Raw genomic sequence first — 27115 nt, forward strand, 5'->3', positions numbered from 1 at the left:
AGCAGTAGGCGTTTAGGTTTATTTTTATGTTTTAAATATGTAAACTATGTTTCATGTTTAAAAAAAAATGATTCGTCCTATAAAAATGCGTCGTGCCGCTGGAGCCACCCCCGACGCAAACGGACGCGCGATCGATTTCAACCAAAAGGATCGACGCAAACGGACGCGCGCGGACGCTAAAATCCGTCGCGCCGCTGGAGATGCCCTAAGAACTTCTGCCGCGTATCAACATGACAATTGTATAAGAAGAGGGGAATAAATGGAGGTGTATAATGTGGACTCTTGTGTATATGGCAGGTGTATAATGTGGGCTATTACGTATAGTGTGCATTATTATTCGAAAATTATAGATGAAACTACAAGTCCAAAAGCAGGAAAAAAAGATTTAGCAGTTCTGAACAGGCCGCCCCACATAGAATGTGCTTGGTCTAATCAACAGCTGCCCGCGCATTAACAGCACAATCTAGCTCCACAGGATCAGACCGGTTCTGAGACAAGATGCCCCACACAGAGTGTGCTTGGGTTGATTAGCTGCCGGGCGGCGGCACTTGGCCTCTTCCACTGCTTGCTCCCACCATTCGAGCTCGGTGATAGCCAGGCATCGGCGTACGTATTTAAGCAGAAAATTGTCTCGTTAATGTACCGAGGTGGGACTAATTAACAGTGTCCGGATCCCCTCGTACTCACACGGGCCGGCGCGGCGCTGTGTTTTGGGCCTTTACGTCCGGCCCACCCATCTGCTCGCTAGCGGCCGGCCGGCTCCACTCAGCCCGAAAAGGGCAACTGCCCGCCGCCGCCATGATCGAGGCGCATGTTGCCCGCCGTGGTCCGGTCGCAAAGTAAAGAGGTCGGCGGCGACGGCGAAGGATCTGAAGAGGCCACACCGTCCTAGGCACGTGAAGCATCACAAAACACGCGGCGCGAACGCCGATAGAAGGAACCACGGCCACACCCCGGGTACGTGGCGAGCAGCGGCCAACGGCACGGGCACGCAAAGAACCGCCATGCGAAAGTTCACCTCACGTGCGTGCGTACCACGTACACGCGCCGGTCGTAATCGTATACGTGTTCGCCGCTCTTACATACGCGTATGTATGTCCCGCTAGCTGTTCCTGTCGCGGCGGCGTCGTATGTACGGAAGGCGACATGCATGTACATCATTGAGCAGGCTACGTTTCGCGCGCGCGAAACGAATAGGTCGTCGCTCGATCGGGCGCGCGGCGTCGTCCATTGCAGGCGGGCTGGGGAAGCCTCGCGCGCGCGTAGCAAGTACCAAGTAGGCTACGTAGAAAAGCCATAGATCGGAACGAGACAAGGGCGGCTTTTCTTCTGACAGCAACCAGCTAGCTAGCTGAGATGTGTACAGATTACAAACTACGGCGAGCACGCACTACTCTAGGTCGTCTCTGGAGTCTGGATGTCCACCCATTCTCCACATGTACAACACCCGAACGACAAGTTCAAAAAAAAAAAAACACCCGAACGACCTTCTCTGGACACTCCGACCGATCGGTGATTCTGAATCTATTCGAATTTCGACCAACCGTCCACCATACGGATCGATCGTCCAGCCGGCGGTACCTGGGCCAGCCGCCATGGGGTACGTGGCTAGCTGCCATTTATTTACAATCGTGCCCCATTGTTCAATATTGTAGGACGGCAAAAGAAGTTTGGGGAAGCCTCTCACGTATAAGCGTGGGGTTCCGGTTGTATTTATATTAGGCCAAGAGACCAATTAGGGTTACAATACAGTTAGGATTACAATACAGCTATGTACACCTAATATACGCTAACACCCCCGCAATGTTAGCGGGAGGCTCTCGGACGCATAGATCGGACCGACAGTCGAGAACGAGCGAAGATGGTAGCCCCGTGGCCATACTATCAGCAACCTGACGTGCGTAAGGACGTGCAACACTCGAACTTCGCCAAGAGAAACTTTCTCCCGGACAAAGTGTATGTCGATCTCAATATGCTTCGTGCGGCGATGCCGCACCGGATTGGTCGACATGTAAATGGCGTAAACGTTGTCACAGAAGACAACGGTGGCAGATCGAAGTGGTCGATGGAGTTCCCGTAGCGGTGACGGATCCAACAACATTCTGCAACCACATGAGCAACAGCGCGATACTCAGCCTCCGCGCTGGAACGAGAGACTGTTGTTTGTCGCTTGGAAGACCAAGAGATCAAACTGTCGCCATAGTAGACACAATATCCCGACGTAGATCGACGTGTATCTGGACAGCCAGCCCAGTCAGCGTCGGAATAAGCCGTCAGGTCGGAAGAAGTAGAGGCACGCAGATGGAGGCCGAAATCCATAGTACCACGAAGATAGCGGAGAACACGCTTGATGAGAGCTAGATGAGGCTGTCTCGGAGCGTGCATGTGAAGGCAGATTTGCTGGACTGCATAGGAAATATCCGGGCGAGTCAAAGTGAGATACTGCAAGGCACCTGCCAAACTCCTATATTCCGTAGCATCAGGAAGGAGAGCACCATCATGGTCAGATAGCTTAGCCTGAGTGTCAACTGGTGTCGGGGAAGAGTGACAGTCAGACATGCCAGCGCGAAGAAGATCGGCAGCATATCGGCGTTGTGAGAGAAACAGTCCGAGAGGATCGACTCACAAAGCAATACCCAAGAAGAAATGGAGGTCCCCAAGATCAGTCATAGCAAACTCGTGTGCAATCGCTCCAATAAGCGCCGAAGGAAGACAAGAGAGGATGCAAGAACTATGATGTCGTCGACATAGAGGAGCAAGTAGGCCGTGTCACCGCGGACCGGAGAACAAACAATGAGGTGTCCGTCTTCGAGGCGGTAAAACCCATGGTAGCAAGGTAGGTGGCAAACCGCCGGTACTGTGCGCGAGGTGCTTGCTTCATCCATATAAAGACTTGTGGAGACGAGACATGATCAGGCCGAGAGGGGTCCACAAATCCAGGTGGCTGCGACGGTAAACCACCTCATCAAGATTGCCATGTAGGAAAGCATTCTTGACGTCGAGCTGACGGATGGGCCAAGAACCGGAGACGGCGATGTGCAGCACCACCGTATAGTAGCAGGTTTGACAACAGGATCGAAGGTTTCGTCGTAGTCAATACCGGGACGCCGAGAAAATCCACGAACAACCCGGCGGGCCTTGTAGCGAGCGAGAGACCCATCGGAGTGGAATTTCTGCCGGAATATCCACTTGCCGATCACGATGTTGGCACGAGGTGGGCGTGGCACAAGGGACCATGTGCCGTTGTCAATGAGTGCTCGATGCTCTTCCGCCATGGCGGTACGCCACCGAGGGTCTTGCATAGCTTGACGGAAGGTGGTTGGTACAGGATCGGCAGGAGCATCGACGGTAGAAAGGTTGAGCCGATCAACGGGACGGACAACACGTCCAGACCGTGACGTGCGCGGAGCCGGAGCAGCGGGCGACGTAGAGGTAGTGGAGCGCTCGCGAGCACCGGGTGCTGTCCCGGTAGGAGAGCGAGCGTCGGCAGGGTGCCGAGGCGCCACGGCAGGCTGCGGAGGTGCCGCGGCAGATCGGCCTGGAGAGGTCGTGGCAGGCTGCCGTGGTGGTGCTGCAGAGGACCCGGTGTTGCTGGCGCGTGAGGTAGCAGCAGGAACAACCGGGGATCATCGAAGAGGAAGTCCGTACGCCGCGACGATGATGGAGACGGCGACGTAGGCCGTGGTGTTGCAAGCTGAAACGGAAAAATAGTCTCGTCGAATACCACATGACGGGAGACAATTAGTTTGCCGTTTGTTGGATTATAGCAGCGATACCCTCGGTGGTTGGAAGGATATCCAAGAAAGATACAAGCAACAGAACGAGCGCTGAGCTTATGTTTCGCCGTTGATGACAAGTTAGGGTAGCAAAGGCAGCCGAAGACCCTAAGGTTGTCATAGCGAGGAGGACGACCATGGAGGCGAGTATAGGGAACCCGAGACGCAATTGCTTTGCAAGGACGCTGTTGAGAAGGTAGGTAGACGTGGCGAGAGCTTCAGCCCAGAACTCCGAGGGAAGATGGGCATGAAACATAATGGTGCGGATAGTGTCGTTGATGGTGCGTATAGCTCTTTCGGCCTTGCCGTTTTGCTGAGACGCATATGGACACGATAAGCGGAGGTGAGTGCCATGCGTGGAGAGTAGAGTATCAACATGAGAGTTGAGGAACTCGGTGCCATTGTCTGTTTGAAGGGAGCGGATGGTGGCGCCAAAGCGTGTGCGTGCATATGCAAAGAAATTCTGGAGTGTGCGGGCAACATCGGATTTTTGTGTGAGCGGAAAAGTCCAATAGAAGTGTGAGTAGTCATCGACAATTACAAGATAATAGCGACAACCAGAAATACTTAATATGGGTGATGTCCACAAATCACAATGTATCAAATCGAAAGCAGCACTAGACACAGAAGTAGATGAACTAAACGGCAACCTAACATGTTTGCCGAGTTGACACGCATTGCACACACTAGAATGGCGACGTTTATTACACTTTATCAAATCTAGACGCTGAAGGGAGGATATGGCGTCGTGACCCGGGTGACCCAAGCGTTGGTGCCATAGCTCTTTATTGGATGACGCAAGTAAGGCGGTGGACTTGGTGGTAGGCCAACGGGTTGAAGTGCCGGGAAAGGTGTAAAGATCTCCGTCACTATTGCATCGAAGAATCACGCGACGGGTCTTCGTGTCCTTCACAGAGAAACCAAAGGCGTCAAACTCGATGGAACAAATATTATCACGTGTGAACTTGCGGATGGAAAGCAAATTACGAATAATATGTGGAACAAGAAGAACATGATTGAGTTTAAACGTGTGGCCCGATGGTGTTTGAAACGAAGTATGACCCGAGGAGGTGATCGGAACAGTGTGACCATTACCGACGGTGACAAAGTGCGGAGACGAGAGGGGTGTAGGAACGGAGATGTTACCATCATCATAGGTCATGTGGGACGAGGCGCCGGAGTCCATGACCCACCCGCCCTGCTGCAGGGCGAGGTTGTTGAGGGCGGCGATCAAGGCAGAGTTGTCCCAGTGGCCGGGGCGTTGGACGACGGTGCAGACGAGAAGAGCGGCGCCGAGGTGGTGTGGTAGGCCTGCGGACGCGGGCCGAGGATGCCAGGGGCGTTGGGGGCACGCCACTGTCCCGTGCCTGGAGAAAAGCAAACCCAAGGTCCCGCGGGTGCAGGGTTCACCGAGCGGGAGGCGGGCTGGCCACCCCCGTTCTTCGGCTTGTTCTTCGGCTTCTTGGTCTTGCCGCTGGTGGAGGACTCGCCGCGGCAAGCGGTACCGGTGCACGTGGCGACGGTGCGAGGAAGCGGGCGCCCGGGCCACGAGAGCCGTCGACGCGGCGTTGGCGGCCGCGTTGGACTGCTGCATCTCTTCCATGAGGAGCATGCTCCGGGCACGGAGGAAGGAAGGCAGCGGGTCCGTCATGGAGATGATGGTGGCGGCGGACGCGAACCGCGGACCCAGACCGCGAAGCGTGTTGAGGACGAGGGCGCGGTCGGAGACGGGCGAGTCGTTGTCGGCGAGGGCGTCGGAGAGCTGCTTCTGACGGCGGCAGTACTCGGTGATGGAGGAGGCGCCTTGAGCTAGCTGACGAAAATCGTTGTCGAGGTAGATCGCTTTGCTAGTTTTGTTGGCGGAGAAGAGCTCGTGGATAGCGAGCCAGAGCTGGCGCGCCGTTTGGTCACGGGCGAGCACCATGTCCGCGACGTCCTCGTCGATGCCAGAGTGGAGGTGATGGAGGACGGTGTAGTCGTTGGACGACCAGGACGCGTCGGTGCGGTTGGCGGCGGTGGTGCCGTCGATGTGGCCGATGAGGCCGGCGCGGCCAAGAGACGCCTTCATGTAGATACTCCACTTGGTGTAGTTGGAGGCATCGAGGGAGAGAACCACGGGCGCATGGCTGCGAGAGGCACCGCCAGGCAGCACAGCGCCGGAGGAGGAGGAGACCAATGCGCCGGAGGTGGCGTCGAGGGCGGCTGGAGAGGACATTGGGGCAGCGGAAGGGTGAGACGGCGGCGGCCTAGGTTAGGGTTTAGGCTGCGGCGGCGGCTAGGGTAGGATCAATCTGATACCATGTAGGACGGCAAAAGAAGTTTGGGGAAGCCTCTCACGTATAAGCGTGGGGTTCCGGTTGTATTTATATTAGGCCAAGAGACCAATTAGGGTTACAATACAGTTAGGATTACAATACAGCTATGTACACCTAATATACGCTAACAAATATACTCCGTATATGCATGGTTCTCGTCCTAGTTATCGTTGTCATCTGAGCTCCTTGAAGCAGACGACTGCTCCGGCGAAGGACCGGTCCTCTGCCCGCCTTGGTCCTTCTTGTACGTCTCGAAGAACTCCTTGTTTTCTTTCTCCAGCTCCTTCCACACTGTCCCACCAAGGCAGCAAATTAAATCAATGCAAAGTTCAGAGCTAGCAAGCAAGAGCTAGCTAGCTTCTCAAGGTGCAAAATCGCAATACTGTATTTCTAGCTAACAATCGCAAGATCCAGAACGTCTCTCTTCCCTTGCATGCAGACAGTAAGCAACGAAAAATGCATGCACAGACTAGCATGAAGATACCCGATGGAAGCAATGCGAAGCTGTAAATGGACGGACGCAGCTATGTATATTACCGGTGGAGGTGACGGCGGGCATGATGTTGGCGTGCTTCTCCAGCGCCTTCACGCATTCCTCCTTGTCCATGTCGTAGCAGATGCACTTCTCGATCAGGTGCTGCACCTGCGCAAATGGATGAACAATGTGAATTCTCACGCCAGAGCTGCGCATGAAGCCAGCCTCCCAATTCGATCACGCTAGCTGTACCACCAACGTTACGTACCAATCGGATGTAAGAAGCTGGGGAGGACGACTCGCCGGCCATGGCAGCGCGCCCAGCAAACACCTACAGCTAGCTACCTAGTTCGCTCGGCAGATTGAGAAATCCAAATCTTAGCTTCCTCCCAGAGAGAGAATCCAAGCGTCGACAACAGAGGTAGAGAGCTGCAGTGCTTGCTAATGGTGGCCGGGATCGCGAGGAGTGAAGTGACGAGAGCTTGCCAGGTAACACCGGCGGGGAGGTAGAAATAGGCCGACGGAGGAGAGGGACATGTCAGTTTGTGGGGGCTGGGCGATCACGTGGGTGCCGCATCCCCATTCGCCGAGAAGCGATCGAGAGGATTTTTTCGGGTCCACCGCGCCATTCACCTTACCCTGTTCTGTCCGGCTCACGCTTTTGTGTGGCTTGATCTGAACCGCGTCCTCTGCCGTCCATCGTGAGAAAATTGGGGCCGTCCGATCGTTGTTCCTTCAACCTATTCCTTTTTTTTTTTTGAACTGGAACACCTCGGGGCGGTGCCTGCCTAGCCCAGATCTGGGCCCTTCGGGCCCCATCTAGGTCCAGACGGGCCGGCTCCCTGCCCGGCGGTGTTCCTCTTGGCGGACGGAGGGGCGGTCGGAGTTGGGGTGGCGATATCCGTGGCGCGTATGATGCAGCACGGAGACCGAAACTTCACGTACCCGCTCGGGCTCGGCCGGGCCAGGTGGGCCTGGTGTGTTCCAGTCGACGCGTCCGGTCGGTGTCCGCATGTGGTGGTTCCCTCCGACATGGCTGCTGACGTACTGCCTCTCACTCCCGGTTGGCCGTCCTATTCGTGTTGACCTCGGTTCGTTGGTCACGGTGAGATGGCGGTGGTGCCTGCAAGACCGTGGTGGCGCGAGGTGGTGGGCGGAGTGTGGTGGAGCACGATGGAGCGTCCGTGGCGGGGTTGCCAGGGTCGGGAGAAATCCTTGTCGGTTTCACCGACACTTGCGCGGTGACGTCCGCAGGCGCCACCCTTCCTTCTTGAAGGTCATTGAGTGAAGCCTTGTTTCCCTATCCTTGCGCCTACCAGGGGAAACCCTAGGATCACTCCGGGCAGCAGCGGCGTCGTCGTCGCATCCCTTCTTGAATGTGTTGCTTCGTACGTGGGGCTTCAGAGTGCTAGGAGTGTGGTGGAAATTCTCCGGCGGTGCAGCGGTTGCGAGGCATTCCCGTTTTCATCGATCCGACCTTTTCGGTAATAGTTTATCTTTTTTTTTCTTTTGTATTTTCTTTTGGGTATGCTTGTGTTGTTTGCGCCAATCATGAACTCTTTGTTGTTTCGATTATGTGATATATTAATATAGCGGGGTAAAAGCCTGTTTCGACGAGGAAAGGAGTAAAGGTAAAAACAAAATTGAAAGAACAAATCGCGTGGGAGTGAACGTTTGTCCAGCCATGGGTTGGGCTGGGCTGTCTCGTGATTCAGTGTCACGTTAAGAGCATCTCCAACAGGCGCGCTATATAGGCCGCGCGGCATAAAAACGTCCGATATAGCGCGCGCGGGACAGAATGTCGCGCTCCAGCAGGAGCGGTAAACGGCGCGGCGCTGTAAATTTTTTAGGGCGCGCGGCGTTTTGCACAATCCGGAGCGGCATATCTGGCGCGTCGGCTACAGCGCGCGGCATCGCTCGTCCAAGCGCGAAAAATCCCCCGCGCTGAAATTTCCTCTTCCGCCTCGCCGCCCGAGCGCCCAATCCGTCGTCTCCGCGCGCCGCCGGTGAAATCCCGACGATGGAGGACCCCTCCGGCACCCCTCCCTACTCCGTCCCACCCTCCGCCGCCGCCACTTCCGCCGCACCCCCGCCAAACCCTAGCGGCGGCGCCGACGGCGGCAACGCAACGGTTGCTGCGCGCACGCTCTTCATCCCGCCGCGCGGGGCACTGCACGCAGGCGCTGCCGCGCGCAGATGGTCGCGCGAGGCGCCGCGCGCGCGGCCCGCGCCGAGGAGGGGAAAGGCGCCGTCGAACAAACGGCCGCACATCGGTCCCGCCACCGTCGCGCCGCCGAAGAAAGCGAAGGCGCCCGTCCCCCGCCGGCCGCAGCCTCCCCCGACGATGACGAACCAGGCGCCTCCTCCGACGACGACGACGACGACGTACCAGGCGCCTCCTCCTCCTCCTCCGCCGGGCGCACATACGGTGCATGATGAAATGCCCGAGGGGTAAAAAAACACTACTTTTTGTCCAAATTCTAGTTTAGATGCATACCTAGCCGGGAAGTGATGAATTTCATTGCATTGTAGAGTCGATGATGCGGCATTCATGGAGACATTGAATGTTGGATCCTCATTCATGCATCATGAAGCCGCCGATGGAGAGGAGGAATATGAGGATGTAGATGAGGAAGGAGAAGGGTTGATTGAAACTCGCCCTCCCGGTCGGTCCGCCAACTACACCATGGCGGAGGACAAGTTGCTTTGCAAGATGTGGTTGACAATTGGAATGGATCCAACAACCGGTACCGATCAAAGAAGAGAAACATATTGGATGAGGATGACGGACTACTTCAACACACACACAAGTGGGAACGAGCGAACCATGCGCTCACTTCGGTCCCGTTGGTCCGGCATCAACACCGATTGCCAAAAATGGGCGGGCGTGCAAGCCAACATCGATGTTCTCAATCCAAGTGGCACTAATGAGAATGATAGGGTAAGTCATTCTACTATGTTCACCATATGGCTCATATGAGAAGAATACGGTTCTACTTCATATAGCTCATCTATTTTCTTTTCCGCATATGTGTAGAACTCCATGGCTCAAGGATTGTTTAGGGATGTGGGAAAGAAGAACAAGAAAGGCAACAAGATTCTTGGCAAGCCATTCACCTTGCATCATTGATATGAAGTGCTAGGGAATGAAGAGAAGTGGAAGACGCGCGGCAAGTTGGACGCGGCAACTATGGCGGCCCATGCTACCGGTGATGCAACAATCATCGATGATGATGATTCAAGTGATGAAGGGAAGAAGAGAAGCTCCACTCCTCACTCCGTCAACAATGGGCGGAGGAATGTGCATGGTAGGAAGACCGCCAAGGAAATGAAGGGAAAGAAGGCCGGAGATGATGACATTGCCATGGCTATGGAAAGCATTGCAAATGCAAGGTTGCAAGCAAATGAAGATAGAAAGATGCAACGAAACTTGGAGAAAGAGTCTATGGATGCTATTGAAGCTAGGAGAGCCGCTTTGGAGGAGAGGATTGCCGCCAATGAGGAGAAGAAGTTGGCTTTGGAGGAGAAGAGGCAAGCCTCCGAGGAGCATGCACGCCTAGCGGAGGAGGAGAGGAAGCTTTTCTTGATGGATACTTCCCATATGGATGAGAGGCAAAAGGAGTACATCAACCTTCTTCGCGATGAAGTGTTGGCCAAAAAGAGATTGTTGGTAGCCAACATGAACACTTCCACTACCGGCATGTTTGGAGGAGGCATGTTTGGAGGAGCCATGCCGACGTTTGGAGGAGGCATGGGAGGCATGGCCGGCATGGGAAGCATGCCCATGCCCACCATGGGAGGCATGGCCGGCATGGGAAGCATGCCCATGGCCGGCATGGGAGGCATGGCCGGCATGGGAGGCTATGGAGGCATGGCCGGCATGGGAGGACCAAGCTATGGAGGAGTCTTTGGAGGAACCATGGGAGGCTCGGTGAGTGGTGTGTATGGGAGTATGGGAGCACCACCGGGAGGCTTCGTGTCTTCCATGAATGCTACTATTCCTCCTTCAACCCAAGATGACGAGGAAGAAGAAGAAGGTGTTGACTTGGAAAATGCGGAAGTGTGATATGCATTTGTGATATGTGTTCCACTTTGTCCATTTGAACCATATGTCGTGTGTCATTGTTGAACTACGTCATTTTGTGTGTCGTTCTTGAACTATGTGATGTATGTTGCACTTTGTGTCCACTTAAATTATGGTACGTTATTTGTTTCATGAATTATGTGTGATTATTTGATCTTTGTGATTGCAAAATAGTATAGAAAACTGTTTTCCGCGCCCGCGCGCGCTGTATTTTGCCGCGCCCGGCGGAGGACGATTTTTTCCGCCCGCGCACGCGCTGCATTTTGCCGCGTCCGGCGGGGGAAAATACGGCCCAGCGCGCGCTAGCTGTTTACAGCGCGCGCTAGCAGAGGTTTAGCGCGATATAGCGGGCCTGTTGGAGATGCTCTTAACACTAGGCTTCGCATCGGGTGTAGTGTTGTAGTCTACACAGTCCAGAGTCCACCACCACAATCCCGGACGAGATGAGGACGGCAAGCCTCGGCCGCCGCCGCCCCCATTCGCCGGCGGCAGGGCCTCTGGAGGACGACGACCTCCTCTGCGAAATCCTCATCCGCCTTCCCCCGCAGCCGTCGTCCCTCCCCCGCGCCTCAGCCGTCTGCAAGCGCTGGCGACGCATTCCACTACTCAGATGGCTCAGCACCTATTCCTTCAACCTATTCCTGCCGCACTTCTCATAAGGTAAATGAGAGCGAGAGAACTTACTTTGGAAAATGCACCTGTGGCCCCTACAATACTCCAAAGGAAAATGTATCATCCAGTGGATCATAGGTAAGGCTAAATCCGTGATGAGTGTTAGAAAAATACAAAGGCAACAAACAAAATTTACCATCAGAAAAGTTATGGTGTAACTTAAAAAAAGGTGATTGTAATTAGGCAAGCGGTGTATAATTACATTGCTACAAAGTACTCCCTCTGTTTGGATTTAATCAATGCGTATGCTGCAAGGAAATAGATTACATACGGGCGTAGCTGGTGTCGATTAAACATGGTCAGCTGACCGTACCTCAGTTGGTTAGACTACTTGTGATGGAACCGGCCTACGCAGATTTGCTAAATTTGGCATGGGTGCTCACATTAATTTAGATTTATTTTCAGATTTCACGAGCCACATGCGATAACTTCGTCAACCTCCATATTTTTCATTTCAATCTCTTGAAGGTGTTTATAGGTTAGTGAGTTGTGTGCATGTGTTTATAGGGAGGGGGTGAGCATCTATATTTGTAAAAAAAAAGTATTATGTAATAAAAAGACGAAGGCCTAGCAGGAACTAGGTACCAATGTACATAGTTAAGCTATATAGCTCGTACCACCAAGCCCACCATGAAGTTCTGGCCATAAATTTGACGGTATGGCATGATCAATAATGTGGGGTGCTCCGCGATTTTGGAGAAATGTGGTGTGAAAACAACAAGCGTAAAAATGGCCTCCTCCAGCGCTAGGGGAGGTGTTGGTGAATGTGGATGCAGCGTTGTTTGCTGATCAAGGCCGGGTGGCGGTGGGGGCGGTGTTTCATGATCATGTCGGTCACTATCTTGCTGCAGCCAGCGAACCTTTTGATGGGTTTCACTTCTCCTGAGCTAGCGGAGGCGCTAGCGCTGCGTCGTGCTTTGTCCATTGCAAGTGACATGGGCTACTGCAAGGAGGTGGTCTTTGCTTATTGATTCGGCGAGTCAAATCTTCGATCCTGGACATCAAACTTTTGGTACTGATGTTTAGCTCGGCTATCTTTCCGCATGTTAATCGCTCTCTTGATAGGGTGGCACACACTCTAGCTAGAAACTGTGATGTAACTCGCATATGTTTTATTTTAGATTTTGCTCTGGATTGCATCTGAAAAATTCTTTATATTGATGTCATGTGATCAATAATGTGTTGTATTCTCTCAAAAAGAAAATGCGGAGTGAAATATGGAGAAATATGGCGGGGCAGGTTAGCTGTGGCTACTCCGGGAATATGGGAGCGCCCCCACCTCACGCTGCCTGCTCGTTTTGATCGCATCGCATCAATCGTCTCCACGCCACGCGGTGGGCGTTCATTGGCCCGCCAAATTGCACCCGTACAAATAATTGATCAGTGCCGGCCGTGCATGCAGGCCCAGTGTACTGTCTACCGGCAACACTGCAAGCGCCCGATTCCTTTCAGACAGCGATCCCCCTTGCTTGATCAGAAGTTCAGAGTGGAAGATGTGGATGGAGCTAGGTTACATGACAAACGGAGTAGTACTACATCCAATGATCGAATCCACCGATGCTCAGCTCCGCATGCAGGAGCCACAAAAAAACGGAGCGAGATGATGAGAGCATGCAAGCAGAAATGGATTTCTAAAGATAAAGAGCAAAAGAACCTGTCAGCTACTGTGCGCTGGCCGCTGGGGAGATATGATATTTGCAGCTCGCTCCCCATCCACAGGAAGGAAGCGATCGATCACGCGTACGTCGATCGACGCTCAAATCTGGAACACAGGTTCTCCCGATCGAGCGGGAAGATGCAGTGTATCGGGGCACCTACCTAGTACGCCGGGCCGGGAATTTCGGCGCGGAGAGGAGAGATGTGTCGTCGTCTACCAACCAGAACTGGAGCTCATGGGAGCGATGAATCTGCTGCTGGGTTGTCGTTTTGGCGGAAGCGGACGACCGCGACGGGGACTGCCGGGCGTCGCGACGAGGGGGAATTGGTGTCAGCGCGTGCGTCATTTGCATGCATGTTGTTGTTGTCGTCGTGATCATACACTACTCCATCGATCGGAGCAACGACGGACGGACGAAGAGGAGGAGACGCGTATGCGTATGTGAGGTGGAGTGCGGTGCCATACATCATACTCCGTACATGGCGGTCTTTTGGCATACACTGCTGGTGCCTGTCGTACCGGGCAGTGCCGAAGCTGCCTATCCTCCAGCTGCAAATGAAAAGACCCAGGCTGCAACCCCTGATGGACACAGGACACGCACGCAATGTACGCACGGTGCCCCATCGATGCCCATTGCATTATCAAGGTGAACTATACTGATTCATTACACGGGTGTAGATACATATGAATTTGACAAATCCGCGACAAGTAATTTGAAAATTGTTTTAGAAGGAAGATTTACTCGTACCATTAATTTGGCACGTCTTCCCATGGACATGGAATTTCGCAGTGCTGAGATAACGGAACGAAAAAATCGCTCTCTGAAAAGATCAAGAAACCGACATTAGAATGTCATTATGAGAAGTAAGGAAAAGACCTCCCACTGTGAGCGCAGATCAGAACCACATAGACGGGAGGCTGCAAATCAAGGTTGATCCGATCCTGTCGCCGCAGGAAATGATTAGACAAATACATGAACGGCAACATTGGAACTATATATCCTCTAGACAACTAATAAGCCCCTACAGTATTTGGTGAAGAAGTTCAGCGAAAGCAAATTTTACAGCAAATCCCCAATACGTTCTGGAGCTCACGCGACAAACAGTACGCCAATGAGGGTGTTTCGCACGTTGAGTTGAATAATCTACCCGAGACGCGGTACAAGAAATTCCAGTTCTTCCAGAAACGAATGACGACATGATACATCTGATGTGACAGGTCGTCAAAGAGGAAAGAGGAAACGGGATCTGGCCGTTAATTGCACGGGCAACTAGGGTACACGATAATTCTGGCACAATCTAATCAACAAACAGTAATGTGAACAAGCAATATGCCGGGATCCAAGTTCTCTAGCGACCAACTGAAGTACAGCGTGCAGCTGCTAGGAAACTAATAACGCCCCCCAAGTGTGCTCACGAAGAAGTCTGTGCGTCTGCCTCCCTACCAAGTCGAGCAGGGGGAGAACAGTCCAATGTCGACCTGAGCGGACAGCTGAGAATTCTTGCAGACATTGTGCTGTGCAGCAGTAGTTTTAGGTGATGTATCTTTCTTGGTGCTCCTGAAGCAAACGGGCGGAAGATTTCGCGTCCAAATACAGAGCACCAACTTCTTCGAGATCAGCCTGCCAGAGGCCATGGATGGATTCAGAATATAGACTTGTATGGATATGATCAAGCTAGAAAGATCTAAATATATAACTTTATTGAAATTCAGCACATACCTTGGAAATCTTATCTCTCCCATTGGCCTTTGCAACTATGCTAGCAGGTGAAAGCAGCTGAATAGCATGTCTGCGAAGAAAATCAAGATTTATTAAGACCATTACTACCAACAATAAAATGGCCAGGTGGTAGCAGACGCTTCGCTCGCTCGCCCCCCCGCGGGCGACGGGCGAATCCCTAGCCCCTCCCTCTCGCAGCTCCCTCCCCCTGCTCTCTCCGCCGCCGCCGTCGGCGTGGGCCGCCGGGCGTTGTCCGCGCGGTGCCGGCGGCGGCGGGGCTGCCATTACCCGTCGCACGGAGGGGGGCGTGGGCGGCTCCTTGATGGCGGCGGTGCGATTCGGCCGGCGGCGGTCGACCTGGCGGCGTGATTTCCGCAGGTTGGCTGGGAGACGACGCGGCGGCGCTGCCGTTGGCAGCGGGGCGGCGGGGTTGGCCGGGCGGCTGGTGGCGCGCGCCCTGCCCAGATCTGGGCCCATCTGGGCCCGATCTGGGTTGGGGCGGGCCTCTGGCCCCTAGCTCGACGCCGGTTCCCCTAGTAGCAGAGAAGGGGTGGTGGCACTGGTTGGCGACGGCGGCGCACAACCGGCCAGTTGCAGCGTGGCGGCGAGAACTTTGTCGGGCCAGTTTGGGCCTGGCTTGGTATTGCTGCTACGTCCGGTCGACTACCGCCAGTTTGGGCGGTGGAGGTTGTTCCCTCCCGCGTGGTTGTGCTGCTGCTATCCCCGACCTTGCGCCCGCCTTGTCTGCTTCTAGGCCTCGTGTTGGCGACTTTTGAGCGACGGCGAGGATGACTTCAAGACCGTGGTGGCGTACGTTGGTTGACGGCAGGTGGGGTGGAGCAGTTCGGATTGTTCGGGGTGGTGGCGGTATGGGTCGGGAGAAATCCCTGTCGGCTTGTCCGACAGCGACGCGGCGACGCCTGTGGGTGCCGCCATTCCTTCCTGAAGGGTGTCGCGTGTATCTTTGCCCCATCACCCCCGCGTACCAGGGGAAATCCTAGGACTTGTCCGGGCAGCAGCGGCGTAGTCGTCGTTTTCCTTGTTGAAGGTGTTGCTTTGTATGCGGCGATTCGGATTGCGAGGAGCGTGGTGGTACTTTTCCGGAGGGCGCAGCGGTTGCGAGTTGTCTTCGTGTTCGTCGTTCAGCCGTAGTCGGCTTTTATTTCTCTTATCTTTCTTTGTGTTTTTTTGTTTGGGCTTGGTTGTGCTGCGGTCCGAGCAAACTTGTTGTATCTTGGTTGCTATATTAATATAGCGGGGCGAAAGCCTATTTCGAGGAGCAGACGCTTTAGTGATATTCGACATCTTAAAATCCACATATTAGGCACCAAAAAGTGGGGTGCCAGACAAGATGTAAGACAGCAGGGACACTGTCCTAACTTCAAACGCTCAACTTCCTCAAAAAAATCCTCTCAAGCCATAGTACAGCCAAATTTTATTTAATTCTGCATACGAAATCTTTGCATAGCACAAGAAGATGTGGAAATAATCCAGAACAAAAACAGGAACCATACCTCAAAGATGTCTGCTGCCCAACCTCTCCTAGAAATGCAAGACTTTCTTCATCAATGTCAATATCCTCCACTTGTGCTCTAATAGCCAATATCTGCAAAGCACAGTGGACAAACATCAAATGCATTTCTAGACAGACAATCCTGGCACATACAAAGGGATGAAATAGGTACCTGAATCATCTCGGTAGGACCATAAGTCTCTGTCCGAACAATCACCAGCCTATCTAGAAGGTCGACTGGGATACCATGTGGACTTGTCATATCAGTTCCCCTGGATACAAGCACAATAGGAGTTATAAATCATGACATGTATAAGGGCGTAGCAGATAAAAGGCAGTATTTGTTTCTGGTATTGAAGTTAAGCGTGGAGCAATTCAACTGGTAGATCGAATTTCTTACCTTACAGTACATATTCCTCTGTTCGTAGCAAGTATTACAATTGGCGACAATGGACTCTCCAGAGCACGATTAAGATAAGAGAAGCATTCAATGTCCAGCATATGGACCTACAATAAAGTTCTTCATTAGTAGATAATTCTACCACTAGTAGAATGAAAGTCATTAAGTTCATCAGAGCACCCGCAGAAAAGAAGTTCATCAGAGCAATGCTTCTCCACAGGGTGAGCACTTCTATGTTTCAACAGAAAAGGTTGAAAAGGAAGACTGCTCATTGAAGTTTTTCGATATTCAAAATAAGCCACTTAAGGACAGTAGAGTTTCAATCATGAGACAAAATAAGATAATACCTCATCAATGAACAACACACCAGGTACAAGCTCTGCGATACCTTCATCAATATATTTGTTAACCACCTATCACCATACAATAGAAATTCCATTAAACCTATCAAAATTGGACCAAATTTTAAAAGAGTAAGCATTTAAGGGAAAGGATTTTAAAACCTTATTAATCTCTTGGCGCAGCTTCTCAGTGATTTCAGTTTTCCGCGGCTTCATCATCTGGCCCATAAGGGACAAAATATCTTGGCCTCCTTGCGGCTGGGCATTTGCGGCATCAAGGTCATGAAGTGTAACGTCCTATGCAGAACGAAAACATATTATTTCCTCTCTTTGGTTGACATATACTGAACTTGGAAACAAGAAGAATATGTATGTAGTATGTTACGAAGGAAATAGGAACTTTCATTCTATTCTAAGATAATCAGCCTCTGAGAGAAAACAGAGAACAATTCAGGCTAATTCAACTGCCTTTTTTTTCTACAAGAATGATTCTAAATTAGGTAGTAACAAGTACTCCCTCCGTCCCATACTATACGATGTTATTACAGCACCACAAGGGAGTATTGGTGTTGTAATAACATCTTATATTAAGGGGCAGAGGGAGTAGATAACTGTTAATAGGGTTTAAGGTCAAGAATTTTGAGCAATCTTGATTGTTGGCCTCTGAATTTTACATTGTTTTCTTTATTGAGGAAGGTGCACTAAGAATGTGGCTTAAGTCTTTGTTATAACCTTGATCCTTGGGTTATAGCTATACTGTTTCTGTTTTCTGGCATTTCACAAGGCCAAGCAACTTGGCAGGGAAACCAAATATTTAAGCATGCTTCAGCAACACTGCAGTATAATAAAATGCTTCATATTATCAAATTTCCTGATGCTTCCACCTTTAATCATTGAGATTAGATAGCTTATATTTACACCATAGCCAAACATACTATGTTATCTCAGTTCTGTTTATCAAGACGTTAATTTATTTGTAGTGTTATAGTGCTTGCGGAATTGGCTGCAGAAGCAAAAAACTTAAGGCTGAACTAGTATCAAATTTGTACCTGCACTATTTCTTTTTTCTTGTGGACTTCTCCCTTTGGAATTGGGACATACTCCTCTGCTTCAAGATCGTATTCTGTAGCAAATGAGTCACATCTACCTACTCTTTTCACTGCACCGCTGTTAGCTTCGATGTATATCACATCGCCCACTGCCACCTGCATCCCATAAACAAACGATGAAATATGAAACAGCTCATGCAGAAGATAGAAGTAGCTGAACATAGGCAAGTCAGCCAGGGAAGTAAATATGAGACATCATACTGCAATGTAAGTAAAGTCTCACAATGGTTTGTTATGACACAATAGAACATTTGGCAATGAACAAGAGAAATATGATCATACATGTGAGTTTCCATGACTAAATACTCCCCATAATTCTGGCACAGGTTAAATATCACACAAAGACAATATTCTGAAATCTGAACACACAGTATGAACAAACCATCCACTGTCATTCAAAGCGTGAATGCAAATGCAACCTAACAGTCTAGCTCCAGAGGCAGAGAGCAGGAGGCAAGGGAGCAGGGAGTAACCTTTTCCTTGATTAAAGCATCATAAATCGTAGGATCTAGCTTCAGTTGTTTAGTCCCCTTCACGGTCTTCAGGCCGATCACTACATGGCTAATGCTTTTGCCATACCCACCAGTTGAACTGTCAGCTTCTTCTGGGGAAAGTTCAGTAACCTAAAAGGAGAGCAAAACAATTTAGTAACAAGCACTAGAATGTTATTTAGAAACGAAAATGATGACAAGATGTTAGCATCAAGTAAAACACCAATTCAAGAACAGTAATTTGGTTGAAACTTGAAAAGGAGTGTACGCCACTCTTACCTCTCCTTCATAAACTTCCTTGTTTTCCTTTATACGCAAGCCTATAGCTCTGCGGAAATTTTCCATTAGCACCTCAGTTTTCTTGACCTCTGAGGAGTACACCTCTGACCCTACCATAGGGCAGAAAGGGACCTGCATTGCAGACAAGAGAGGGAGGCATTAGATGAAAACAACACTGCTACTGAACACTGGACTAGGAAGCATATGCGGGCATTGCATGTAAATCAATATATAGTTCCCTATGAATGAAATTTCATATACATGTGCACATCATGTTCCCGGAAAGGCATAAACTGCAATGACAAGTGTCCAGTATATTAGCAAATGCTAGGAATCCACTCCAGCATCCTAGCGTAAGTATTTTCTAAGGAGTAGCAAGTTCCGCATCGACCGGACCGAATTGATATCCTGAACTAGCGAGTAGGGGAACTAAATTGGTATCCAAAAGGTAGTACAATGATCAAGCCCTGTCCTCCAGCAACCTTACCACCAAATTTACACTAACAATGCAGCCTTACCTCCAAATTTACACTGACATTACAGAAAAACTGTACTCCTATTATTAGTTCATTGCTAACCACCCCCAAAAAAATCTAGTAGTGTGCGGGGGAAAAGAGGAATCAGAGGCAGGGACCTTGCTGCCGAGCTCCTGGGAGATGCCGAGAGCGAGCGCGGTCTTGCCGGTGGCGGGCGGGCCGGCGAGGAGCAGCGCGCGGCCTGCCATCTTCTTCCCGCGGATCATGTCGACCACGAGGCCGGACGCCTCCCGCGCCGCCGCCTGCCCCACGAACCCCGCCGACAGCCCTATCGCCGTCCCACTGGCCTGCGCAAGGAGAGAAAAAGACGAAACCCTGAGAAAAGAAGTGCCGAAACCCTGCCTAGAACCCTAGGAGAGCCCTCCCCCTTGCGGGAGGAGCGGAGAGAGCAGGGCAGATGGGAGAGAGCAGGTACGTCGAGGCCGAGGCCCTTGATGTGGGTGTGGGTGGCGACTCGCTGCTTCTTCGACGTCGACTGCACATCCTCGATCCTCATCGCCGCCGCCGCCGGTTTCTGCGCTGTTTGTCTCTCCCTCCCGCCGGAACAAATTTTGGGAGAGGAGAAGCAGAGCAAGGGTAGAGCGCGACTTGAAGAGGGAATGCTCGGTGACTGACTGTTGGGGCCGGGTTTAAATGCGCGGGTCCCTAAGCTCCCCGTTTCCGCTTTCTGCCTCTCGAAATACGTATATTAGTCTTAAAGGCGTATTATGCTGATCCGTGGCGATGCTTCTGCTACGCCTTGCTGATTTTCGGGGTGGAGTTGCTGCAGAGTCTCCAATGGAGTAGTTTGGCTTTGGCATATGAACCAACTCCATATCGATCACCCGAACCCATATAAACTGCTCTATTTAAGCAACCATACACGCAATTACCCGAAATTAAACTCGCACGCAAGCGAGCCAAGATGCAACCACAAAACTGTACCCACGACCTCACCCGGGCCTGCATTGCACTCACACTCCTCCTAACCATGGCAAACACGGCGGCCGGTCGCCGTCCAGCAAATCACAACCCCCCTCCCCCACCCCACGGCTCCGTCCAAACGATAACACTCTACACCACCGGAGCAGCACCGCCAAACGCCTCGTCCACGAAACACCCCGTCTTCACCAGCCAAGGCCCGATCGGCCACTCCGGCAGCAGCTGGCTGCGCGCCATGACGCGGCCGGCGGCGCTCCGGCCGGGCACGGTGACCGTCGTCGACGAGCAGTTCCACGGCAAGAGGGAGTCCGGGCCGCCCTTGGCTGGGAGGCTGCGGGGCGTTCTTGTCGCCGGCTTGGATGACGGCGGCAGCCATGTGGTGGCGGTGAAGGCCGTGTTCGCTGGCGATGCTGCAGAGGATAGCATCAGGTTCTTCGGGGTACATCGGGATGGCCAGGAGGAGTCTCGTGTCGCGGTGGTCGGAGGGACGGGCAGGTACGATGGCGCCACCGGTTTTGCTGTTGTCGGAGCTGCGGGTGTACCTGAAAGGAATGGAAACGTCAGCAGGGCTCTGAGCTTCAGTGTTCATCTGAAGTGAAAGCTGTGGAGTCTCACGTACCATTATGCAAAAAATCAGCTTCTCTCAGGGTTTTTGACTAGTGAAACTTGTATATTGACAGCTGAACATATGCCATAGTAACAAGACATAACTGAACAGAAAATATGCAAGCTCATCCAATTACATTTCATTCAAACCAAAGTATTCATTTTACAGTTAGGAGTTAACAGAAAGTGTGAAGTTGAACACAGTAGCTCCTGAAATACAACCCTTTTCCCCTATCTTTCACTGCACCTCTAAACTTCCAAATCTGGACAAAACTAGCTGACTACTTCTGTCCACTCTCATCCAACAAGTAAACAAATTTAAACGATTCTACAACTTTTATCGTGTATACAAACATATGTTGCTGCATCGATCCACAGTTGGCGAACACTTTGCTTTGTTTACTCATCCAAGAGCCTTTGACGGAAATCCGTCACCATCAAGGGAAGACCTTCCTTGAGAGGGACCTTGGGCTCCCATCCGAGCAGTTGCTTCGCCTTGGTAATATCTGGTTTTCTCATATGGGGATCATCAGCTGTATTGGGCTTGAATTCAATTGTCGACATTGGGTCGATTGTTTGCTTCACAACCTGGAAAGACAGAATTGTATTTACTACATACCATTTCCCAAATAAAATGTGTTATGTAGAACAAATTTTGTACAGACCTCTGCAAGTTCCAACATGGTGAACTCTCCTGGGTTTCCCAGATTAAATGGACCAATATGATCACTCTCCATCAGAGCCATCAATCCAGCAACCTATAAAGATGAAAAGACCAGGACATTTTTAAGACTTGATAAGAGGAATTCAAATGCCTGCACAGCCATAAAAAAGCATAGCATATTTTCACTCAGAAGGGGGAAAGAGGATGTAACAATACAAAAGCTATTTTCTGTAAAAAAAAAAGCATATCAATACACAATTTCCTTGGCCACTAGAACATTAGCCTGTCATTCAAAAAGTGTTTCTGGTTACTGAGACTGAACACTACTCCCTATTGGACAAAACAATCCATCCAAGTGCATAGAGATATTATAGTAGGGTACAACAGCGAAGATTTATAACTAGTGAGCATATGATAAGAACAAATTACACATCAATTCACAAAAATAACACTGCAGTGCTTACCAGATCAGAAACATACTGAAAACTTCGAGTTTGCTTTCCATCGCCGTAAACTGTCATTGGTTGTCTGCGCAGTGCCTGATATCATTGTGGTTATAAAACTGGGCTTCATCAAATACTCAAATGGCGCAGTTAAAAACTAGTAATCTATGATATCTTGCTAACAAACCTGAGCAACAAAATTGCTAACCACACGTCCATCATCTAAGCACATACGAGGGCCATACGTATTGAAGATGCGAGCAATGCGTACCTGTATTTCTATCAGTTAGCAAAAGATTGTAGACAAGTGACTACAGTTAAAAGATGTGGTCACATAGTGTTGTGTTAAGAAACTGCAAACAAAACATGTCATAATGACATCTTAAACCGTTTCAAAAAAAAATAATGACATCTTAATTATTTCTTGTCTCATAAATAACAATAGTATAACTGAAAAGAAATAATAAACTATGTCCAGAAAGATACATCTGGATCTTTTCAGTACTTAATAACTGAAACAAAACAGATCAAGTATGGTAACTAAAGATGTTTCAACTTTGCTTTCATTACTTTTTCTACATGTGTCAGAAAAGTAAATGAAGGAGGGGAAATTCTGAGGTCCTTAAACAACATATTTTATGAATAACAACATAAACCCAATCACTGACGCTAACTGGATATAACTAGACAATTACCGCAACACCGCCACCACGATGATAGTCCATGGTCAAAGTCTCTGCTGTCCTTTTTCCCTCATCATAACAACTCCTAACACCTGAAAAGGGGCCAGGGTTTAACTCTCTAGAGCTGAATGCGAATGACCATCAGATTCAGGAGGTAATAAACTAATATTGCAGTACCTATAGGATTAACATGCCCCCAGTAAGTCTCCTTCTGTGGATGCTCAAGTGGATCACCATAAACTTCACTTGTGCTAGTCAACAAGAACCTTGCGCCAATCCGCTTTGCCAAACCCAGCATATTCAATGTTCCCATGACATTTGTCTTGTACTAATTGTTAAGTACCAAATTTTCTATTACCAAACACAGCAAGAGAACTCTCATATAATAGTGAAATTAACATGTTACAACAAGGTGTAGCCCTCCCATCAGATTCACACATGACAACCAAAAAAGCCAAAACCATTTCATCAGAAAATAACATTACAAGAATCAATACTTCCATTAGCTTTGCTTCTGAATTGATAAACTACAATGGACTGATCTCCATTTTAAAACAGAAAGATTCAATTTTTCATTCAGTTAATCTGAGCAAACGAAACTTGTACCAAGAAAAATCTTTGTACCTAAGCAAATTAAGGTTGCATTCAATATGACCACAGTTATATGTTAAACCATCATAACTACTACAATGAAACAATTATATGTGTCATAAATAAGAAATCTATAGCATGTCTTCCAGATCCCCCCAATGGTTGTATGCGCTTGATCCAGACCACATCCGTCACTACTGTGACCGATCTGCATCAAGCGTATCTCCCACCAACCGCACAAAAGGATAAGATTCAATTCAAGTCGGCATGAATCTAAAGCAGATCAAAAAAGCTACGTGCAGATCCGGGCCTCAAGAAGGATATGATGGTCTTGATGGGGTTGAACTTGTAGTGCACGGGCGAGGCGGGGCACGCAAGGTGGTAGATCCGGTCGACCTCGAGAAGGATGGGCTCGACGACGTCGTGGCGGAGCAGCTCGAACCTGGGGTTGCGCAGGTGGTGCGCGACGTTCTCCTTCCTGCCCGTGAAGAAGTTGTCGACGACGATCACGCTGTGGCCCTGCTCCAGCAGCCTGTCGACGAGGTGGCTGCCCACGAAGCCCGCCCCGCCGGTGACGACGACGCGGTGGGGCGGCGGGCGGAAGCCCGCGGGGACGCGGGAGGCGGACGAGCGGGCGGCGAAGGAGAAGATGGGGCTGTGGTCGGAGACGGCGGAGGGCGACAGGGAGAAGAGGTAGGGGCGGAGGAGGAAGAAGGAGGTGGCGATGAGCGCGCCGAGGAGGACGAAGAGGAGGCGCTGCTCGCGGAGGAGGTAGCCCACCCAGGTGCGCGGCCCGGGGCGCGCCGGCTTGGAGGCCTTGGACGCCGGCGCGTGCGCCGGCGAGGGCGCGTGGGTGGGGGACTTGTGGAGCTGCTTCATGGCGGGAGAGCGGCGAGGAGGGGGCGGGTGTTTGGTGCGGCGGGGGAAGGTGGGCAGGAGGAGAAGAAAACGAGCTCAAGTGTGCGTGGAGGGGCCCTTCATTTGTTGCGAATTGGTCCTAGTACAATATTTTCTTTTTCTGGTAAGGAACTTTATGAAAAGTTATGTGTGATACACTCAACTGCAAAATCAGGTGTTACTCCACAAACTTATGAAAACATCCTCGTTCTTACTGTAGTACATGCCATTATGACAAGCAGACCTAAATGTCACAATTTTTTAGTACTAGTAACACAAATGCTAAATAATGTTATTGTGGATGTTAAAATATCGGCGCCATCACTAAGCTTAGCACCCATTCTTGCATATACCCAACATAAACTATCGTGACAGTGTTGCCTCGAAGGCGTCGGGCTAAGCTTTCTTGCTATGCTTCTCTCCTCGTGGTCATGCTCCCTGACGATGTCGACTCCTTTCGAGGGTGCAGCGACAAGCGGCTCGGGTGTTTATGTGTTGCTCGAGTCTACAATAGACAATGGTGTGTCTATCTCGTGGAGAGTGTGTCCCAATGGCGTAGCTTTACTCCCATAGGTGAATTTGCACCGTGTGGTTCTATTGTAGCCTCCCAACGTCTATTTCCCTTTGTACACTCTGATGATGAGGTCAAGCTTGAGTTTGCAGATCCTAGTCAGGCCCTCTCTCTTTGCCTTTAGATCTCAGAAGACGACGATAGAGGGTAAAGAGTGCGAGCCAACCGTGGTTTTGAGCTCCACTTTCACCCACTATCGCTACAGAAAGTCACGATTCAACACATTCTTGTGTCAAACTAAGGAAGTGTTCTTTCGGACATTCTAGTGGTCTTGATCCTCTTCCCCAGGACCTCAGATGAGGGTATCGAAAGGTGATGCGAGCTATAGCTCATCTTAGTCCATTAGAAAAAATGAAGAGAAGGCTCGAGCCACTTTATAGCTTTGGCACCACTCCGTTCGACCTATCAGCTCCACAACCCTATACCACATCTGATGGTGGGGTGTAAATTGATCCGAAGAAGACCGCATTAATGGAAAATTGGTCAACACCTACTGAAAATGTAGCTTAGAGGTTTTCTTGGTCTGACCGATTACTAGGGTAATTATTTGCGAAATTATGGTCTAATCGCCCTACCTCTGACTAAATTATTGACAGAGAAGAAAGATTTTGATTTGAATCCTTCAACATAGACAACATTTTTGGACATAAATAAATTTATGGCGAACTAGTTATGGTGTTACCAAATTTCACAACTCTCTTTACCACTCAAACTGATGCATGTGACACCATAGTGGGTGCACTATTTGAGACAAAAGGCCATCCACTAGCATGTATGATCAAAGAACTAAGATTGATAAATATAGTACTCTCCATCAGTGAAAAGGGTTTTTTTGGTAGTGATCATGGAATTACATATATGGAGACAATACTTGGATATGGGCAAATTTACTATTCCTACTAACCGTAAAAGTTTGTGCACTCTAGGTAAGCAACAGAGCAACAATTAAGTTCAAATTTACAAAAAAATAGACCATGTTTAAACTACTGAGATTACTTTTGAATTCAAATACAAAACATGTGAGTCTTTAACCATATATAGTGGGACATCTACCTGTAGTTCAGTTTTTTTCTTTCTATGGCCCTGCTTTGGTTTAGAAAGTGCTTAACTTATATGTCAATGATGTAACTATCATAACTTTGTTGCAAGAATCAACCATTAAATTTCCTAGTGACAAGGCTATGTGATGGATCAAGGTCTCATTAAACTCTAGAGCAGATTGGTTATTGGTGAAACTTTGGATCTATATATACAACCAAAAATACTCTGCACTTCATGGCAATGTTGTTGTGGACATTGAGGGATTAAGCCACTTGAAAAATACTAAATCCATTATATCAATGGCCTAACCACAAGTTAGGAGTAGAAATTTCTATCAAACAATGCACAATAGTCAACAAGTAAAGCATCCACGCACTAAGCCAACTAGATTGCTTCAAACACTACCTCATCTTTTAGCAATTTTGCGTGAAATTGCAATGGAGTTCATTCAAGGTATTTGACTATTAGAAGGACTAATTCACTATCGATTATTGTGGATCGGTTATCGAAGTATGTCCATTTCTTCCCCAGCACCATCTTTCACAACAACATCATTACTTAAGACCTTTGTTGATAACATTGTCAATCTTCATGGTTTTCTGCCATCCACCAGCAACTTTTGGATAAAATGATCAAAGCCATGGGCAGTAAGTTGAATTACATTAGAACTCATCACCCGCAAGCATATGGTCGAAGTGAGAGGGTGAATCAATGTTTCAGCGGTACCTTCGATATGCAACTCAAGATAACCCTTTCCCTTGGTGCCGCTGGATCACCATGGCCGATGTTTTGGTAACTCAAGTTTTCATACAGCTTTGGGATGCTTGCCATTCAAAGCTCTCTAATGTTCTAGAAAAAATTAATACCATGCCCAATCGTAAGTGTAGCTAACACTTCACCAATTCTTGACACTACTTTGGGGCACGAAGGGCAAAGACAGTTGGTGCATGTACATCTAATTTGAACTCAACAATACATAAATACATAAAGAGAAAAAATAGAATAAAGTGACAGATCACAATGGACAATCAAGTGTTTCGCAAACTACAACCTTACACATAACAATAAGTTGTTAACCATCCATAACCCATTTTATAATTCAATTATTTTGACTCATAACATAAGTGAATTGGCTCTCTGGCTTGCAACTAGAGGTACGTAAATCGGTTCAAGTTTGTCTAGTGTTTCATATGTCATAGTTAAAGCCCTTCCTAGAAAACTACAAATCTTTACATTTCTCCAGATTTAACCACAATAGATCACTCTTTACCTATTGAGATTCATTAGTGGCAAATGATTTGCAAAGCTAATTAAACCACACCTCAAGTGG

General features: G+C 49.7%; 4 protein-coding genes across 4 annotated transcripts; 1 reads left to right on the forward strand and 3 right to left on the reverse strand.

Annotated features, from left to right (window-relative positions):
- Positions 1–1513: 1513 nt before the first annotated feature.
- Positions 1514–7057, reverse strand: LOC127344650 (uncharacterized). Its single transcript, XM_051370964.1, has 4 exons — positions 6835–7057; positions 6629–6734; positions 6222–6382; positions 1514–1645 (listed from the first exon to the last, which is right to left on the reverse strand). The coding sequence occupies exons 1-3, from the start codon at positions 6874–6876 to the stop codon at positions 6252–6254; spliced, it is 279 nt and encodes a 92-aa protein (XP_051226924.1). The 5' UTR covers positions 6877–7057; the 3' UTR covers positions 1514–1645; positions 6222–6251.
- Positions 7058–14138: 7081 nt separating this feature from the next.
- LOC127344651 (ruvB-like protein 1) lies at positions 14139–19943 on the reverse strand. The gene is made up of 12 exons (XM_051370965.2): positions 19784–19943; positions 19467–19655; positions 18833–18964; positions 18536–18685; positions 18003–18158; positions 17116–17250; positions 16960–17025; positions 16613–16719; positions 16385–16484; positions 16214–16305; positions 14700–14769; positions 14139–14600 (listed from the first exon to the last, which is right to left on the reverse strand). The coding sequence occupies exons 1-12, from the start codon at positions 19862–19864 to the stop codon at positions 14511–14513; spliced, it is 1368 nt and encodes a 455-aa protein (XP_051226925.1). The 5' UTR covers positions 19865–19943; the 3' UTR covers positions 14139–14510.
- A 395-nt stretch (positions 19944–20338) lies between these two features.
- LOC127340082 (dirigent protein 16-like) lies at positions 20339–20887 on the forward strand. The gene has a single exon (XM_051365861.1). It carries the CDS (start codon positions 20339–20341, stop codon positions 20885–20887), a length of 549 nt encoding a protein of 182 aa, XP_051221821.1.
- A 124-nt stretch (positions 20888–21011) lies between these two features.
- Positions 21012–24215, reverse strand: LOC127344652 (UDP-glucuronic acid decarboxylase 1). The gene is made up of 7 exons (XM_051370966.2): positions 23600–24215; positions 22863–23009; positions 22698–22777; positions 22190–22273; positions 22024–22098; positions 21561–21653; positions 21012–21483 (listed from the first exon to the last, which is right to left on the reverse strand). The coding sequence occupies exons 1-7, from the start codon at positions 24153–24155 to the stop codon at positions 21295–21297; spliced, it is 1224 nt and encodes a 407-aa protein (XP_051226926.1). The 5' UTR covers positions 24156–24215; the 3' UTR covers positions 21012–21294.
- Between the last annotated feature and the right edge of the window lie 2900 nt (positions 24216–27115).

Source organism: Lolium perenne, chromosome 3 (assembly GCF_019359855.2).
Source record: "Lolium perenne isolate Kyuss_39 chromosome 3, Kyuss_2.0, whole genome shotgun sequence".
Classification (NCBI taxonomy): Eukaryota; Viridiplantae; Streptophyta; class Magnoliopsida; order Poales; family Poaceae; genus Lolium; species Lolium perenne.